This window comes from Clinocottus analis, unplaced genomic scaffold (genome assembly GCF_023055335.1).
Source record: "Clinocottus analis isolate CAN_PGR_092001 unplaced genomic scaffold, fCliAna1.0.p SCAF_17, whole genome shotgun sequence".
In the NCBI taxonomy this organism is placed as follows: Eukaryota; Metazoa; Chordata; class Actinopteri; order Perciformes; family Cottidae; genus Clinocottus; species Clinocottus analis.
In genome coordinates, this window is record NW_027175898.1 from 8,253,814 (window position 1) to 8,271,919 (window position 18,106).

At 39.3% G+C, this 18,106-nt stretch overlaps 1 protein-coding gene across 1 annotated transcript in view; it reads right to left on the reverse strand.

Moving 5' to 3' along the window:
* Positions 1-17,042, reverse strand: part of ltk (leukocyte receptor tyrosine kinase) — a 41,671-nt gene extending 24,629 nt beyond the window's left edge. Inside the window, exons 1-4 of the mRNA XM_068580402.1 lie at positions 16,971-17,042; positions 2,040-2,138; positions 626-775; positions 89-317 (exon numbers count right to left, since the gene is read on the reverse strand). Coding sequence (XP_068436503.1) covers positions 89-317; positions 626-775; positions 2,040-2,138; positions 16,971-17,022 — 530 coding nt within the window. The 5' untranslated portion in view covers positions 17,023-17,042. The remainder of the gene's footprint in view (positions 1-88; positions 318-625; positions 776-2,039; positions 2,139-16,970) is intronic.
* Between the last annotated feature and the right edge of the window lie 1,064 nt (positions 17,043-18,106).

The following is an 18,106-nucleotide window of genomic DNA, read 5'->3' on the forward strand; positions in this document are numbered from 1 at the left end:
GGACTTGCTGTGCAGCATAATAAATATATATTCTGCTCAAATGGCGTCGTAGAGGCATGCGGGGCTTGCTCCGAGTGTGTTTGCTGACCTGCGTTCATCAGGTCTCCTGTGGTTGAGATCCACAGAGTGAACAGCTGAGCCCGAGTGCACTGGCTTGATCAGGAGCGTGAGGTTTCCCACCGCCGGACCGGACTCATACAGAGCCACCTGCAAGATGCAGTGCCTGTTGTTCCCTGGCAGGACTGGGCTGGCTAAGTGGTACTTGCATCTCCTCGAGGCCTCGTCGGCGGGGGAGGAGCTTAGGAGGAGAAAGTGCCCTAGAGGGATAAAGCAGAGTAGACATTTCATGCATGACAGTTTTATAGCAGCCACCTAACACTGTCACTCCCAGAAATCATTTGACGAATGCTTCAACATTAGGAAGCATCTCAGAATGGACATTTGGATAATTCAAGTACAAAATCTTAATAAATGTCAAGGGAGATGCACAGATTCAAAAGAGACTTGTGTAAGTCCAAAGATCCGTTACTGGATTTTCTATCCGCTAAACATGTTTCACAGCAGAAAGAGGCATGAGCAGTATCCTGACGCACTGCTTTAATTGTATTCTTTAATTTACTCTTACCGTCAGAGCTTCCCACTGAGTGATCGGTCTCTGGCATCATCTCCGCCTGAGTACTTTCTGGTTGCTGTGGCGACGCCACTAACCAGTCACTTTGGTCGCTGTGATTTGATAAAGTCCAGCGGCACCGCGACTCAAAATCACAGAAGGAAACTGAAAGACAGAAAGATAAGAGAGTAGCGTGTAACTTAAACAAATATCCAAAGTTGTGGGTGATTTATTAGACTCTAAACATGAATCTGAATAAAATCTTAGTGATTTAAGATTAATAAAAGTGGGATGTGTTCTTCTATTCAAGGAGTGAGGGAAAGCGTATTTCTTTTTACAATTTTTTGACAAATTCCAAATATTATTTTGACCAAAAATGCAAACTGTTTTGGTGTACAAAAACATTATTACATTTGTAAAAACAGCATTATTTAACAGACCAAAAAAAAGTGCAAATGAACAAACATTTGTTTCCCCCTCCAAATTAGTAAAAACTGTGATAGGAAGTGCAGAGCGAGAATAAGCAGGACATATGTTTTAAGTTTGTTGTCTTGGATTCATGAGAAATGTATTTAATGACCTCAACATACAAAATAAAAAAAAATTCTGAGAGTATGAAATCTTGAAAAAGTAAAAACAAGACGCCCTTCACAGAACCATCTGAATGTTCCATGTGTACTGATAGATGTAGCAGATGCTTTGCATGGGAGTAGACACTGTACTAACTATATTTGACAACGCTAAACGACGGTGTCCTGGAGTCACACCTGGATCATGACCTTCACCACTAATCACTTCCTGGACTTATGGAACAAATCCAATTGTCTTTGAAAAATAAAAACACAGCTGGAAAGGCAAACAGAAAGATCCTTTGTGAATGTTTAGTGATTGTGCATCTGTCTGTGTTCAGAAGGGGAGGGGGGTCATTCAAGACATCATGTGATGGTCCGAGAGGAAACCGCCATGACAGCTGATATGGCAAACAGCCATAGAATCCCTCCGGGGATATAAGATGGAGATATTATTAAATCGTTATTTCATTGAAAGCCACTTTCATTTCTTTTGGTCACAAATAAACTAAATATATGCTTCCTCTGACCTAAAACATGTTTTCCAGTAAGCTTTTAGTTTCCCCATCCAACAGAGCAGAGTTGTTCCATTTCAACATCATAATGAGTGGTTTTCTCTTCCTCAAGTTTCCTGTGGCGAATAATTGGCAATACAGTCATTCCTGACCTTTATTAAAGAGATTTCAAGTTTTTAGGCTTTGTACAAGCACTTAACAGTTTTTAAATGTCTCAACTTTGCTTTCCAGTCAAGTCAGTTTTCACTCAGATGAATGTCTACTTACATTACATTGATACAGGTTATCATTGCAAGTAGTGATGTTTTCTGTTGTGCGTGTCACTCAGCAGTACATAACTCTTACTTTGGCTGTCATCTTCTGAGTCCAGATGAAGAGGAAACATCTGATCTGAGAAGGTCTCCTCAAGAAATCTGTCCAGAAGAGCATGGCAGGTACTGCTAACTGGAAAGACAGACAGGCAGTGGTTACAGTACTTGTTTTGTTTAGTACAACAAACTGTTAAACAATGCAATTCACAAATTACAAAAAAATTGCACAACTGTTGAGGAAAGAAGATATTGCCTCGTTAGAGCTCTGTAGAAACTCTGTTCCAAAATGAGTAAGTTATTAACACAGCTTGCAGTTGATTGAGAAATTGGCTATCCAAATGAGAAAATGAAAAGACGCGTCCAAAAACACACACCGCAGGTTAGTTGAGTTGGCGAGTGTAGATGTTTGTCTATGTGTATCAGCCCTGTTATGGACCAGCGGCCTGCCCAGAATGCATTGAGATGGGCCCCACTGTGCAACATTTTTAATGCCTGAATAACAAAATCAAACAAAGAAACACAGTGAAAAACTATACAAATTAAAAAAGGGAAACAGAACAACTCAGAGTGGGTCAGACAACCACTGAGGTGGGCAAACACCAAAAGACAGGACGTAAAACCAGACACAAAAGGTAAGCCAAACTATTACAGGAAACACTAAACCTGACTAGATGAATGAATGAAACAAAGAACATAACAGAAACCCCCAAACTCAAGGCAACTGATCACGGACCTGGGCGACTTCAATGAGATCCTCTTTGTGGACATTTCTCCAAGATTTCACCTCTCATGCTACAGGCTGCACTAAAAGAGTAACTTTGGTATTTTTAACCTGGATCCAGGGCTCGGGTGTGGTGTATGGACCAGGGATCAACGATTCGTTACACTTGGCATGCACTTTCCTATAGCATACTTTATGAATTAGATAACCTTCTTCAACCACTTCATCAAGGCCAGCATTGACTTAACGGCTCTTTTTTGGTAGATGCAAGGCAGCGATGTCAGTAGCACAACTCTCATCACACACACTAAACAAACTGGCGCAGACACACGTGACTGACGCAAAAGGAGCTTTCCCTGTGCACACACAAAACAACTTGATTTGCGAGATGGTTTTCACAGAGCAACGCTGCAAAAATCTGCTCCAAACTCCTCTTTAACGCATCAGTATGCTTTAAACAAGGTCAGATGGTTAAACAACATCTGAAAGCTGTTTCAACTTCTATAGCTTTCCAAAATCATTAGTCCGACTATCACGCCAACGCCATTCATCGAGTAGCCAAATGTTTGGAAGTAAGACTCAAGCTTTCTCCCTTAACCATTTAGTCTCCATTACTAAAACCAAACCTAAACCCTTGGTTCTGAGCCTCAGCCCAGTGCATGCTGGGAACAACTTCAATCCCCATGACCTCTGAACATGACGAGCTGAGAATAGAGAAAAGTTGTATGAACTATGAGTTTATCCAGAAATAGTGTCGCGGCAGACTGACCCACTCATAAAAACTGACCCACAGACATGGTCTTGTTCTGAAGGACGACTTGGAGGGCACGTTACACGTGACATGACATTGGACATACGAACTAGCATGACCAGTAGACAGTGAGGGGGATGATCATGTCCAAGTGGGTCATCGCAAGTTAACCCATTTAATGATCTCTGAACAGTGACGTTACTGTTCTCTGGCGCCTGTAAGGCAAGGTCACACGGGTCAAGCAGGACAAATTGAGATATTAAGAAGACAGTTTATAAAAAGCAGTTAGTGATCATAATGAGGAAGGGTGAGGGGGGTTGTGTATTTAAATGGAAGACGAGCTATTCATCTGCAATTATGGAATAGAAGCAGCTATGGATAGATTTCTAACTACGGAAACCGGAAAATTGTAATAGTCTTTAAAGAGGAGGATAAGCATTATAAATATTCTATTATTAACATGAAATAGCAAACAGTTTTTTTGGGGAATCCCCCTTGAACTCAAACTTACATTTATTTCCTCTGACTTGTTCCATTTTCACCAAGTTTCAATAAAGAGGGAGTGAGAGATGAGTAGGGCTGTGTATCAGGGCAGTCAGAAGTAATCCAGTACCAAATAGTACCCAAACCTATCCAGTAAAACAAAACCTGCAATCAATAATTTTTTTAACCCAGGTCTAGGAAAAAAAACTTTTATTTGTATGGTTTTGCAAGCAGTCAATTACCACAAGTGTTCTTTAATTTAATACAAGACGTGATTTAGCACAGCAGCTACAGCCCGGATCCGAGGTTACCTGCACACGGCTCTGACTATAGAGCCGCCTGAGCCGGCCGTTAGCAGCTAACTGTGCTATCAATGGCAACAGTTTGGGCGCTGGCAACTGTTTGCAGATTTGAACAGAGTGTGGGCCTTCATGATATCTGGCGCATGGTCATCATCAATACATTCTTTGTAGTTTTTTAGGACCACGGCTGTATCGAGGTCCAAACTGTGAACAGTTAACCGGTAGAAAACCAACCTATTCACGGTCGCCGTGGACCTGATCTTACGTAACGCTGTGAAATTGAGAAACTGCAACCAAAATTCAGTCAATACCATTCTCCCAGAACTTTTACTTTGGTTATTACAGCCAGTGGCATAAATGACACGTATTTAAAGCACTGATCTTTTTTTTTTCCTCTTAATTATTTGAGATGGTGATCCTCAAATAATTTTAAAATTAAGAAGTGGGCCTTGAGTTACTAACAGTTTGAGAACCCCTGATCCAAAACATCCTTTGACAACTTTGCTGCATTAAGTGTGAAGACACAAACACAACAGACCAACATTACACACAACCTCCAGACAGGAAAAAATATAAAATACTAAACCTTCAAGGAAAAGTTAAGAATAGTGTCCGGCCTCCCTTCACAGAGATCTAGCTGCAGTGTGTATGAACAGTGTGCAAACACTTACAATCTGTCTTAGTTCAGCGTTGAGGCATAAATGAGGCCGTCACTGTGACTAAGCAGAGCCAGTGCCGTCTCCCTTTGACTCACTCGCTGTGCCCTTATGGACCTAAATCATTGGCTAGCAGATATTTATGTAAGACCCATTCTTGTTGACCGTGTGCTAAAGTAGTGGTTCAAGCCATATGGTGACAAATGAAAACACAAATGCTTCCTGAGAAAAAATAAAATAATGCTGTTTGCCTGTTTGAGCAAAAATGTGCTAAATGACCACCATCAGTCAGTGTTTATGATTATGAATGAAAGCAGCCAGGTTTATTGCAGTTTTGGCTATTGATTATTTATTATCACCACAGACTTAACATTTTAGTAATTTGTAATTTTTACCATAACAAGTGCATGGGCTTCAGTTACAAACAGTTTGAGAACCCCTGATCTAAAACATCCTTTGACAACTTTGCAAGTGTGAAGACAGATGAAGGTTTATATGAGGAAACAATGAAGGCAATTAACAGATGGCAATAAAGAACAAACACAACAGACCAACAATACACACAACCTCCAGACAGGAAAGTCATAAGTCAATATATGTTTGCAAAAATAGGAAAATGTATTCATTTATTATTTATTTAATGTTTAAGACAAATCAGGCTATATTTAAATCTATTTTTCCTAACTCCTAAACACACACACACACACACACACACACACACACACACACACACACACACACACACACACACACACACACATATATGTACTGAATTGTTATTTAATAACATAATAGTATGCGATAACTGATGCTTCAGTATATGAGTAAGTATCTGACTAAATGTATATCCCAGATTGGAATATCTCGATCCAATCTTTAAAGTTTATTACATTTTTTTCCAGTAACAAAAAGATTATGTCGTTCGATACATTATTAGTAAGACACAAAACATATTAGGGAGCGTTGTCTGTGAAAACATAATTACATTCGGTACGGGGTTTATTCATTTTATTTTGTTTTCTTCAAATGCAATATGTAACCATTCAAGTCTTAATGAAACTTCCAACCTTTGCTTGAAACACATTGTCTCATATTTCATATCATATCTCTCAAACTGCAAACACACCCTGAGCGCTTGTCCACACTCAGAGGCCCGTCCAAACAAAGCAAACACTCATATTTGGAAACGCGGCAACTTGGGAACAATTGCTGAAAGCCTTTTTTGGCACTGCAATGTGATACAACACTTCAGAGTTATGTTCAAATATTTAATCATCTGGCTTTTTAATAAACCTTCAGACCACCTGTGTGTTTAAAACTTTGATGTAGCGTGTACAACGTTATATGCCTTACCTCACTCTGTTATGCAGTTATGCAAAGGCCCATACCTTTTTTAAATGAAAAAAATAAAGACGAGAATTAGATCATATTCTCTAAACATTAAAAAAGAAATTGCTTTACATCAAAAAGAACTCCAGACCGAAAGGCTTGTAAGGAAACCACTACGATGGGCACGGCGAGCCCATATACACCGGTCCTCAATGAAGGAGTGAAATGGAAAAGCTGAACTTTTATGTTATTTTCCTTCACGTTGTCTTGCTCCCCCTCTAAAGAAACTCCATAATATATCACGGGTCATTACTTTTTAAAACAACACATTAATGTTTTCTTTGAGTAATCTTTCTTCCATGGCCTTACAAACTGTTACATGTGACCATTACAAAAAAAGACTGACAGTAGAGAGGAGACAACTGGAAACAATTGTTGTCCAAGTCACATGCTTTGTCTTCCTGCCATCAACAACATACAAAGTTTCACATTCGCTTGAGGTCTTTGCAGTGGTGGAAGAGGTATTGAAATCTTCTAGTCAAATAAAAGTAGTAATATAAAAGTATACATTGACTCAATTACGTATCAAATTCATGCATTCAACATATTACTCAAAAAGTATCAGCAGCAAAATGTGCTTAGACTATCAAAAGTAAAAGTACTCCTTATGCAAAACCCCACTCAGAGTAAGCAATACTTTAATGTTGCAAAGGTCCGACGTTACTTAATTTACAGTTATTTCGTTAAAAATGTTTAGTTAATCATATTCTCATAATTTTTTGAAAGTGGAAATATTCTGTTCACTGGATCTAACTCAGCTCAACGTGATGCAGTAAATTGGTGATAAATGGAGCATCTAAAGAAACACAGTATTTACAAAGAAAATAAAAAAATATGTCTTCTTGCTGGACATTTCCGAACACTGTTTTCTCATAAACCTCTTATGACTCAAAATAGATTTTCAGAGGGTAATAATTTGTGAACGGTTTCCAGTAAGAGGCTTTGTTAACATGAAAGCTAGAAGGAAAAAAAAGTTGTTCACATTGATGCAACGTTGCGTGTCTAAAAGCGCATCTTAAGGCTCAAAGGTACTTGAAATGAATAAGTAACAGAAGTATCTTCATGGTTGGACACGACACTAGTCACACTAAACCACTCTATCCTTTCAGTTATCGAGAGCCGTTGAGCAGACTGCCGTTCTTTTGTGGCTGTGCAAAAGGAAACTAAAGATTCTTCATGTCCACTCAGCGCTTCAGCTCCGTCTTTTCATAAACAGTGTTTTTTCCTGCTCAAGAAGAAGCTCCATTATATCAGATATTTGCTCATTGACAAAGAATCTAGTTTATGTCCATGACAAAATGTGCACATCTTAACTGAGACCCATCTGTGTCTGCATCCAGACACATTTCTTAAGACCCATTCATGTGCAGTGAATCAGGCATCGGTATTTCCAAAAGAATTACATGCCATAACTCAATCTATATTTTAATTGGTTGCATCTTGGCTTCAATTACCTGTTATGTTGCACCGGTATTCCGTTTCTTCTCAGAGGGTCCTTCATCAACAAAGAGACCCAGACACACAACGTCTGTTTTCTCTGACAAACAGTTGCTAAGATGAAGATGAGATGCAGCATACACATAAGACATTAAGCATTTTAATTCGAGGTGACTTGGGACCAGGTAGCTGACATAGAAACAGAACGTGATTTTGATGAGACGAAAAGCTTAATGTTGATGATGAAAAGCTTTCAATGTCATGTGTTGTACAGTCTTGTATGAAGTCACAACAGTGTCTTTATAAATGTCAAGCTGTGGAGGGTGAAACCTTTACTGCTTCAATACGAAACTGTCCATATGCATTCTCCTGGATCCTCTGTCCAGCCCACAATCCAACGCAAATGATGAACAAAACTACTTCAAGTTATAATCAAATCTATCTGGTTTCTGGCATCACTTTATAGAGATAGACAGTTCATTCAAAACAAGGACCAGTGAACATTATCTTCTGATGCTTTGCAATGCTGTCCACATGAGTAATACCCGTGTGCTAATATTGTAATAAAACAGTGGTTAAGTCATATCTCTCCAATAAACAACAATAAATACAGATTCTGGGTTTGACACAGCAACTTTTAAATCATCTTCTTGGAACAGCCACATAATGACTGTTCTCACTTGAAAAAAACATTTGTTCCAACCACTTAAAAGGTTTTCCACATGGGAACCTATAAAACAAAGAAGAACATTGCATGTTGTCTGAACCGACCATTAGTGGAAGTAACTTGACCTTATGAAAGCTCAAAACAGCAATGGAGAAGATAAAACCAAACATTAAAGGAAAAGTTATGATTTTTAAGAAATACGGTAATTCACTTTTTCTGCCCAATAATTAAATGAGAAGATTAATATCACTTCCATGTCTCTACGATACATACCAAGCTGGCTCACTACGTGTAGCACAAAGACTGGAAACAGCTTGCCTGGCTCGGATATCAGTTATTGAGCGTAGAGACGTCAGCCTTCTTTTGATTACAATGGGACTACGGGGCACTGTTTTACTATTTAGTTCCTACATGAAACTTCTCATAATAATAATAATAACGTTGTTCATACAACACCTTTACAAACAGAGTTTACAAAGTGCTTTAACAGACAAAGCAGCAACAGCAAGGCAATAGAAACAACAGAATAACAAGGTCTGTAGATTATCTTGAGTCTTGAGTGACACTTCTACAGCCGATGTCTCCAAAAAAACATAGATTCACTAAAAAAAAACAAAAAAACAGGCTTTTTATTATTTTGGGGTGAACTGTCCCTTTAAATGCCACCAGCTACCTGACCAGTATCCAATCACATTCAGGTAAAGTTAGCAACTATGTTCTCCAAAGCTTCACATTCTCCAGACGCTGTGTAAATGTGGACTCGTTTATAGCATTTAGTTAAAAATAGCCTTCAATGAAAAGCAAACTACTTCAGCATTTAATTGACACAACAAGTCCTTACACGAAATACATGCATGTGCATCACTTCAGGCTTTTATAATGTAGTAATTAGTGCTCACAGCCCGAGCCACCTCATTAACTTTACCAGCTAGCAGGGTCTGTGCTGTGGTCGCCCTGACATCTGTCTGCTTCACTTCCTGAGGAGGTGGGAAACGGAGGAGACTGAAGCGGTCCTTCACGTCTCCAACCACAAAGTCAAACTCCCCCTTAGCCTGAACACGCTGGTGTCAGGCCTCCCTTCACAGAGATCTAGCTGCAGTGTGTATGAACAGTGTGCAAACACTTACAATCTGTCTTAGTTCAGCGTTGAGGCATAAATGAGGCCGTCACTGTGACTAAGCAGAGCCAGTGCCGTCTCCCTTTGACTCACTCGCTGTGCCCTTATGGACCTAAATCATTGGCTAGCAGATATTTATGTAAGACCCATTCTTGTTGACCGTGTGCTAAAGTAGTGGTTCAAGCCATATGGTGACAAATGAAAACACAAATGCTTCCTGGGGAAAAAATAAAATAATGCTGTTTGCCTGTTTGAGCAAAAATGTGCTATATGACCATCACAACAGTCAGTGTTCATGATTATTAATTAAAGCAGCCAGGTTTTTTGGCTATTGATTATTTATTATCACCACAGACTGAACATTTTATTTGGAATTATTGTTTAGCTACAAGTCGCTGCTGTGAGACAGTGGGGACTCGGTAATCAAATGAACTACAATACAGCAAAACATGATAAATTAAGATGGGACTTCGAGTCCATAACATTGACACTGTCGTGCGGTTTTGTCCTCCCGCCTCTTCTGACAGCTGCCTGGTTTAATTCAACGATTTCAAGTCACTATAAAGTTCATTTTTAACAGATGGGAGTTTATGGCCTTTGAAATGTGATGTGTTTCTATTTCTAGAACCAAACTTCATCAAGTCTGTTTAATGTAAAGAAAGGTATTTAGTGAAGAACAGATGCATCCACTTTAGCAATTGCTGATATTTCTAATAAATTACCATTAGGACTGCAGCTACAAGGGATGTGCGGGTCACGCCAACAGGCAGCATCGGGGTTTCGGGGTAGCTTCGGCTGAAAATATCACAGGTTTGGGTCAAAAAGTTACGAAGCAGCAATTTAAGTAAGTTATCAGTAACTTCCAGTCCAGCTTCTTTCCCTCTCTCTGTCACACTTGCACGCACTATAATGCCTCAAGTTGGAGGTTTGCAGGTCAGGTTTGAGTGCTTGATTGACTCGTATGTCTGGCTCTCATACCGGGTCAACGGGACAGGCTGTTACAAATACTTTCACTCGCAAAATCCCTACCAGCTACTGCAACAATTACTTTCAGTATTGTTGAATCTGCCGATTCCATTTTTAGTGTTTATTACTGAATGTCAAAACAATGTTGTTAAAAAAAAAGCTAATTATCAATTAATTAATTTAATAATTAATTATTAATGAATATTCAATCTCATGTCTAATTCTTTAGTATTCGTTCAGTTTCAGATTATTTTGTAGACCCCAAAATCACAAATACAAATGTGCCCCGGAGGGCTTTACAATCTGTACACAAACGACATCCCTTTAAAAGGATTCATCAATGTCATCTGAACTGTCAAGAGGTTTGTCACAGTCAGGCTGCTGGTTTAACATAGAAAAAGAGTGGTGATGACAAATGTTATTGCTCCACACACATCAGAAGAAAAATTGCTTGACTTTTCTTAAAAAATGTCACTATACGGTTAAATATAACCTGTTGAAAACCCAGATTTGAAGAACTGATTTAGCACACTGGCACAATCTGAGCTTTAGCATAATATAATTGTCCCAAAAATAATGTTTTTTTTTGCCATTCAGTGTGCAGTGTCACTGTCTTGAGGAGTATTCTACGAAGACATCATGTTACAGTTGCGGCCTTTGACCACATAATTGTGGTTCACTGTGTGTCTGGAGCTTATTAAATCTATGGGTCTTTAGAAGGGAAGATTCATTTGAAAAACTCAACAACAATGTCTTTTTTGAGAGTCGACAACATAACTTTTGGCCCCGCTCAGATAAGAGTGTGTCTTCACAAATCTCCGTGGTTTAAAGCTACAATTAATGAAAAACATTCAACTAACCGACCATATGTGTATTTACTTTTGAAGGTCATAAAATATGACAGACAAAATAGAATAGATACAGTTTGGATGCCATTTAGACACCCTGAATCATGAGATAGATAGATAGATAGATAGATAGATAGATAGATAGATAGATAGATAGATAGATAGATAGATAGATAGAGCGATAATTACTTTATTGATCCCACAAGGGAAATTCAAGGTCCAAGTAGCTCGACACATCACACAACATAATATATACATACACACACTATTAAAAAAGATTGTCCAAAAGAAAAATTAAAAAAACAAGAATAAATTGGATGAGGGAAGCCCGTTACTCAGGGCATAATCAATGAAACCATTCCACCTTTTCTGTTTGATGGCTTCAGTTTCATTTTAAACAGCTGCAACATGTCATGCCAAGTCTAACATCTCCCTCTTGCCGTCGTCAGCTTAATGTTGTATCTCTACATGATGCTCACTGTCTGCGTCTCTTTTTTTATCCTTTCTTCTTTCTGTCTCTGCTGTTTTTGAAGACAAGATTAAGGGAAAAATGATTTGACTGGCTTTGCCTCTACCCACGGTTGCCCTTGAACTGGACTTAATTTGCACCGGATCCTGCTAGAACAGGCTTTGGGACTTCCCAGATTGGGACCGGCACCTATTTGATTGGATTCAACGCCATCTATCTCACGATCAAAATCTTATACATTTTGTGTAATACAAATGTTATCTGTTCTGTGATTCTTTTATTTCCCATAGAAGTTAGGCTGCAACATGCTCTCAGCGCTCCTTAAACAAAATGTGTTGTCTGTGTAGTTTTTACGTGTGTGAACAGTGCACACACAGTCAGCCGTCAGTCAGGCCCCACAGTTAGTGGGTGTTTGTCCTGTGCAGTGAAATGAGTATAGTCAATTATCATTTTATGAATGGACTTGCTTGTTAATGTAACACTTTATGCGCCATGTGGCGGAGTGGGTGGACTGCATGAACGCACTGCGTATTGAGTGGGTCAGTCTTTAACACCAGTGATTGTCCAACCAATGAGAATTGAGTAAGACAAGAGCATATCAACCATCCGACCAGAGGGTCTGAGCGCCAGCATTGTGGTTTCAATGCTTTCCGTGACTTTTTTCCTCCCGAGATCGGCCGGATCAGCCGTTTCTATGTTCTGGTGCCTCCTGATTTACAACTTAAGCATTGCTCAGGAACGTGAGAGACGCATAGCTGATGGCTCATGTGTGTTATTCAGGCGGCACAGTGAGGCCCCTGAAGAACAGCTTTGATCTGCTGTCTCTCTTTCTTTTGCAGAATGTGGATACAGACGATTACACCGTAACTACACTTGAGCAACCGGCATGAGTCTCTGATCCAGCAACTTTATTAGTAGACGGTAACACTGTCTCTGACTTTTTGTTTTACTGGCTGTTGCTGCCTGAGAAGGTGGAAACAAACAACACAAAGCGGGTTTAAAGAAGAAGAAAAATGGCTCAAAAGATTAAGTCCATCCTACAAACTTGCCAGAGAACTTCTGAGACAAACAGCAAGAAAAATATATCCAGATGCAAAAGTTTGCGCCTCTGAGGAGAGATGTTGTTGATAGACATATTCCAATCAATAAATAGCTAATTCCTAAAAATCAGTCTATGTATTACCCGTGCTGCATCTGGGTCGATCTTTAACGTTTTGTGTGAGAAAAAAAAGTTGTGCATAGTACCATTCATGCCTCTTAAAGTCAGGACACATTTAGCTAAATTCAACCAACAAGGATAATCTGGCTTAAATGACATTAAGCCACGCGTTAATTTTGAAGGTAAGTTTATGTTTGTCTAGAAATATATCAGAGTGAACTCTAAAGGTCGTCACTGGAGTCACTGCAGATCAGACTTGTCTTTTTTTTTTTACATTTATCTGTGGCGACTGAGTGGTGAAAAATAAGCACAGATGATTTGTTTTCTTTACGATGCACACAGACACATACTGAGTTCTGTTTGAGGGCCAAAAACATTGTCAGTCATTATCAAAGCCAATGTGATATTTACTTCTGAAGTGCACATTTTCATTGCAGCCATACCTCCACAGTCAATTATAAGAGCCTTGCTGGTTTCAGCATGAATTTGTACTTAAGTACTGAAGTAACCCCAAATCCATTTAAGTAAGTCTGTGTTGCAGTCCGCCAATATCTTCAATAACACTAAAAGCTAGTGAGTCAAAAAGCCTCAACTGAAGTCTAAAAATGTAATTTTTCTGCTTTTTGTTACCGACAGACAACAGGACAGCAAACTGAAAGGGTACACAAACAAAATCACATGGAGAGATTGACTGAAAGCGTTATTTGCGATCCTTATTCTTTTGAAAATTAGGAGCGGCTTCTGGAAAAATTGGAAGAAACAAGGGCACGAGTCAATGACTACATTTATATGATGCACACTAATGTTCCTCTATTTTTGTGAATATGAAACAACTGTTTAAAATCCCACATTTGTGGTCGGAAGGAAAAACTTGTCTGCTTTTAAACATGAAAAACACGGCCTTCACCGGAATATGTTGCATTTACATTATTGGGGGTGACTCTCGCTCAGGGGGATGAGTGGTCGTCCCGTAACTGCAAGGTATCCTTTTTGATCCCCAGGCCCTCCATAGTTCACATGTGGAAGTTTCCCTGAGCAAGACACTTAACCCGTAGCTGCTCTGTGTTTTATTTTTTCTTTATATATTGGATATGTGCAAATATTGCGTATCAACGTTTTCAAGAAGGTGGTTGCAGGAATGAAAGCGGGATGCTGCGTTCTCCCAGGCAGAGAAGTCCACTACCAGTTAGATTAGCTGGAGCATGCACGGCTGCATGTGAACAGGAACATTAGGAATAATATTATTCATTGTCATTAGCCATGTAGGCAGCATAGAAGAAATGTTGTATTTACTGAGTCAGAGGAAACCTGGTATTGCATGTAATTGCAGTCAGTGTGAAAATAAGCCCTTTCTCTTAGAAACTAGTGACATGCTTGCACCTTTCCCTGTACCGTAAGATGCCCCTTGGCATTTGGCAAAGCTGTCAGAGGAGGAGAGAAGGCAACAGTGAAGTCTACAACTGTATTATTACCTCCAGTCTTTCTACTGTACAACATCAGGAACACGTACATTTTTGTATTTTTCTTCACCTTGCAAAAAGAGTACCAATTGCACGGGACCCGACACTGGAAAGTTGCAGCTGCAGAGAGTAATAATCTGTCATTTCAGTACAAACAACAATATTTGAAAACAAAAACGTTCATACGCGGATCAGAATCCTGCACTGTAGCTAAACTCTAAACTCACAGAGTAACAATACTCCGGCTGTATAACACGCCTTGAAGAAACAGCACATCAGGCTTGAACAATTTGTGTAATGCGTCTCAGCCTGAAACACGCCAGTGAGAGAAGTATTCATGCTTGACTATGAGTGAAAGGAGAGCTCTGTTTGAGCCAATTCTGGCTGACAGAATGTGATCGGAGCTTCTGGTGAGGCACTCACTCATGCTACTCAGAGAACCGGGGTTGCACAAGTAACCTAAAGTTTTCTCGTGTCACTGGGATTTACTGCAGTAAGAGCCACTTAACTGGTGCAGCCTGTGGCTGCTGAAGCCAAAGAGAGGAGAAGCCAAGAGACACACTCCTCCTCTGGCTTCTGCAGAATGAAAGGCGGTGTTGCTGAAGATATGGAAAATAAGGAATGGAGTTCACTGCGACTTCATATTGTGAAAAAGCTTCTGGCACAAAGTCATATTCAGCAGATACCATGGATGCAAATGATAAAGAGGTTATCCAAAACTGGCCATTACATGTAAGAGATAAACTTATGTCCTCCGTGGGAACATTTAAAGCAAGATGAAGACACAGTGATAAGAATAAGCCAGTTGTGGAGAATCCAAGTGAACTCAGAATCACTTCTTTGCCCACATGACATGCTTCTGCTGGTCGTAAACACTGTCTTCATTCATATGACATTCAGCGTGGTAGGATCTGATAAACAAGGAGCATAAATGCATATTTTCTTTTGCAAACAATGTCATTTGGGCTAAAAGAGGTTTTCATATATTTGTATGGTGTTTATGCAGGTTGTTTTTTTTATGATGAAAAAGTTAACAAATTGATATCTGACATTAACCTGCTTCACTGCTACCTGAACTTTTGAAAAGAAAGGTCGTTGTTTCCTTCTATTAATTTGTTCCTATAAAACACGAAAGCAAACACGATAAAATATTCTATCCCTGCAAAGACTGACTGGTATGAGAGCTGTTGCAGAGCCGGTTTCTTGCCAAGTATTGTAGTGGTGCTGCAGTGTACATGATGGTAAATCAAATTCCCCACAAGTGTGTCTCAAAAAAATATGACACCTGGACTGATGTCGCTTTTCAAAGTGAAAGTGAAAACACCTCTGGATGTGTGGAGAGACAGAGAGAGTGAGAGAGAGAGAGAGAGAGAGAGAGAGAGAGAGAGAGAGAGAGAGAGAGAGAGAGAGAGAGAGACGGCGCACAGCATGCACATCAGCAGCTGGCTCAATTAATTCGCCACATGCGTTTGGATCCACCAAAAAAATGTTTGTAAGCGCATTTTCAACTTGCGCTTACAAAATGTGAGAAGAAACTGCAAATAAATCTCCAAAAAAAGTGTAATGCTTGGCTGAGTTCGGAAAGTCCGAGTGATTATCGATAAGAGCATTTGACTGTGACTGTACACTTAAACTTCCGGTTCGCTGAAGAGATGACAAATGGCTGCAGTACGTTTATGTGCAGGGTTGAAGTGACCGTTAAAAGATTGGCATGTTAGTTTAAATATAATTCAATGTATTTTTGCTGTTTCTTATTGACACAGGAACAGCTTCTTTCCACTAGCCGTCTTTCTAATGAACAATTAATCTGGACTACTTGCACTATTACCACCTTTCTGCACTAATATCCCAAATTCATAGTCCATTGTCATTGCATATGCGCATATATATTATTATATCTATATTTATAGAGTACATACGAGTTTAATGTTTATGGTGATGCTTAGTTTGTGTTCTACTCTGTTGTCTTTAACGAGAGCAAAGACGAGAGTCAAATTCCATGTATGTGCACACATGGCCAATAAATAAAGCTGACTCTGATTTTTATTTATAAAATTGTACATTTACAATTTTTGTCTAACAATTAGAAATAAAAAGTATTTGGATGTACCCTGAAATCCTCAAATTATAACATGAATCAAACATGAATGCCATAATTCCAAAACATTTCACCATTCAAGATTTGACTGGCGCTTCCTCCGACATCGCGTTGCATCTTCTTCTTCAGTTGTATCATTGCGCTCAAAGAATTAGCGCCACCTCGCGCATCTGCACGTGTAACTGCTAGTGTACGCGTTTTAGTGGTAGACAGAAACCTGATGGAAAGGCTCATACGTTTCTGAAAATGTGCTCCTAATTTTTTTTATTTTTTTTTAAAGCTGCACATTTTGTGAAATTGGTTCATTTAGTTATTAAGGAACAATTCAGTTGCTAATAAAGGACTTACTCTGGAAATATTGTGGTTAAACATTCCGTCTTGGTTTATAAAAACACAAACGTGTATTGAGGTAAAAGTGAATTTCGGTGGCCAGTCTACTTACCTATGAACAAGAAGATGGAGAGATAAGTACTGTAGGTTTTAATATAATCCATGGCTCCAGTTTTTGGCAGGTCCACCGAGAGTCCGAGTCCGTATAGTTTATGGCACCTTTACGTCCTCATGAATTCGTTCACAAACAGGCTCGTGAAGCACACAGTAAACGCACACACACTCGCGCTCCTCCGGACAGTGTAGTTGTTTCTCCAAGTTGCGCACCGTTACTCATTGTGATGGATGCTGATGCTGCTGCAGCTCCCAGTGACGACAAACCCCTCTCTCTCTCTCTCTCTCTCTCTCTCTCTCTCTCTCTCTCTCTCTCTCTCTCTCTCTCTCTCTCTCTCTCTCTCTCTCTCTCTCTCTCTCTCCCTCTCTCTCTCTCTCAGCCACCAATACTCCTGGTCCTAAAGACATTCATTTTCTCCTTCACTTCTATCATCTGTTTTGGCTTTAAAGGAGAGTTTTCATCTCTGTGATCCAGCTACACGTGTTGACACGAGGTGGATAAAATCATGTTTAAATCATTATAGTAAAGAGCAGAGATCAAAGACAATAACTGTGGTGGACGAATTATTAAGATTCTTTAGCCCAATCAAGTAAAGCAGCATAGTTAGTACTAGATGTCGTTTTAATATTTTTCCATAAATTCCATTGAAAGATTCTAGATAAATAAATTTCCAGAAGTTGTACTTTTACTTTTACGTAAAAACAAAACGACAAGGGTCCATCTACAGTGTTAAATTACAAGGTAGACGTAGTTCAAACTAAAGCGGTCTAAAACCACAGTTCTGTAATAAAGTGTATCTTCAAGAATGTCAAAGTACTTTGTTGAAAATGTTGAGTTGTTGTTTTAACTGTATGAAACTTTTGAAGAATGTAGTTTATGATAGTCTTGGACTGTAGTGCATTATTCAAAGGGTGTTTCAGCTATTTTGTCCACTCTATGTACATACACCAACACAGTATTTAATAGTGCTCAAAACTGTCCACATCCAGCAATGAAAACCAGTTTTTGCTGGTGCTCTGCATGCCAAATATTCAAGTTTTCTTTTATGTATGTACTGCCATGTGTTTCTAATTAACTGCATTTACTACATTATACCATGCCGTCCTAATTATTTTTAGATTTAAGGAAAGATA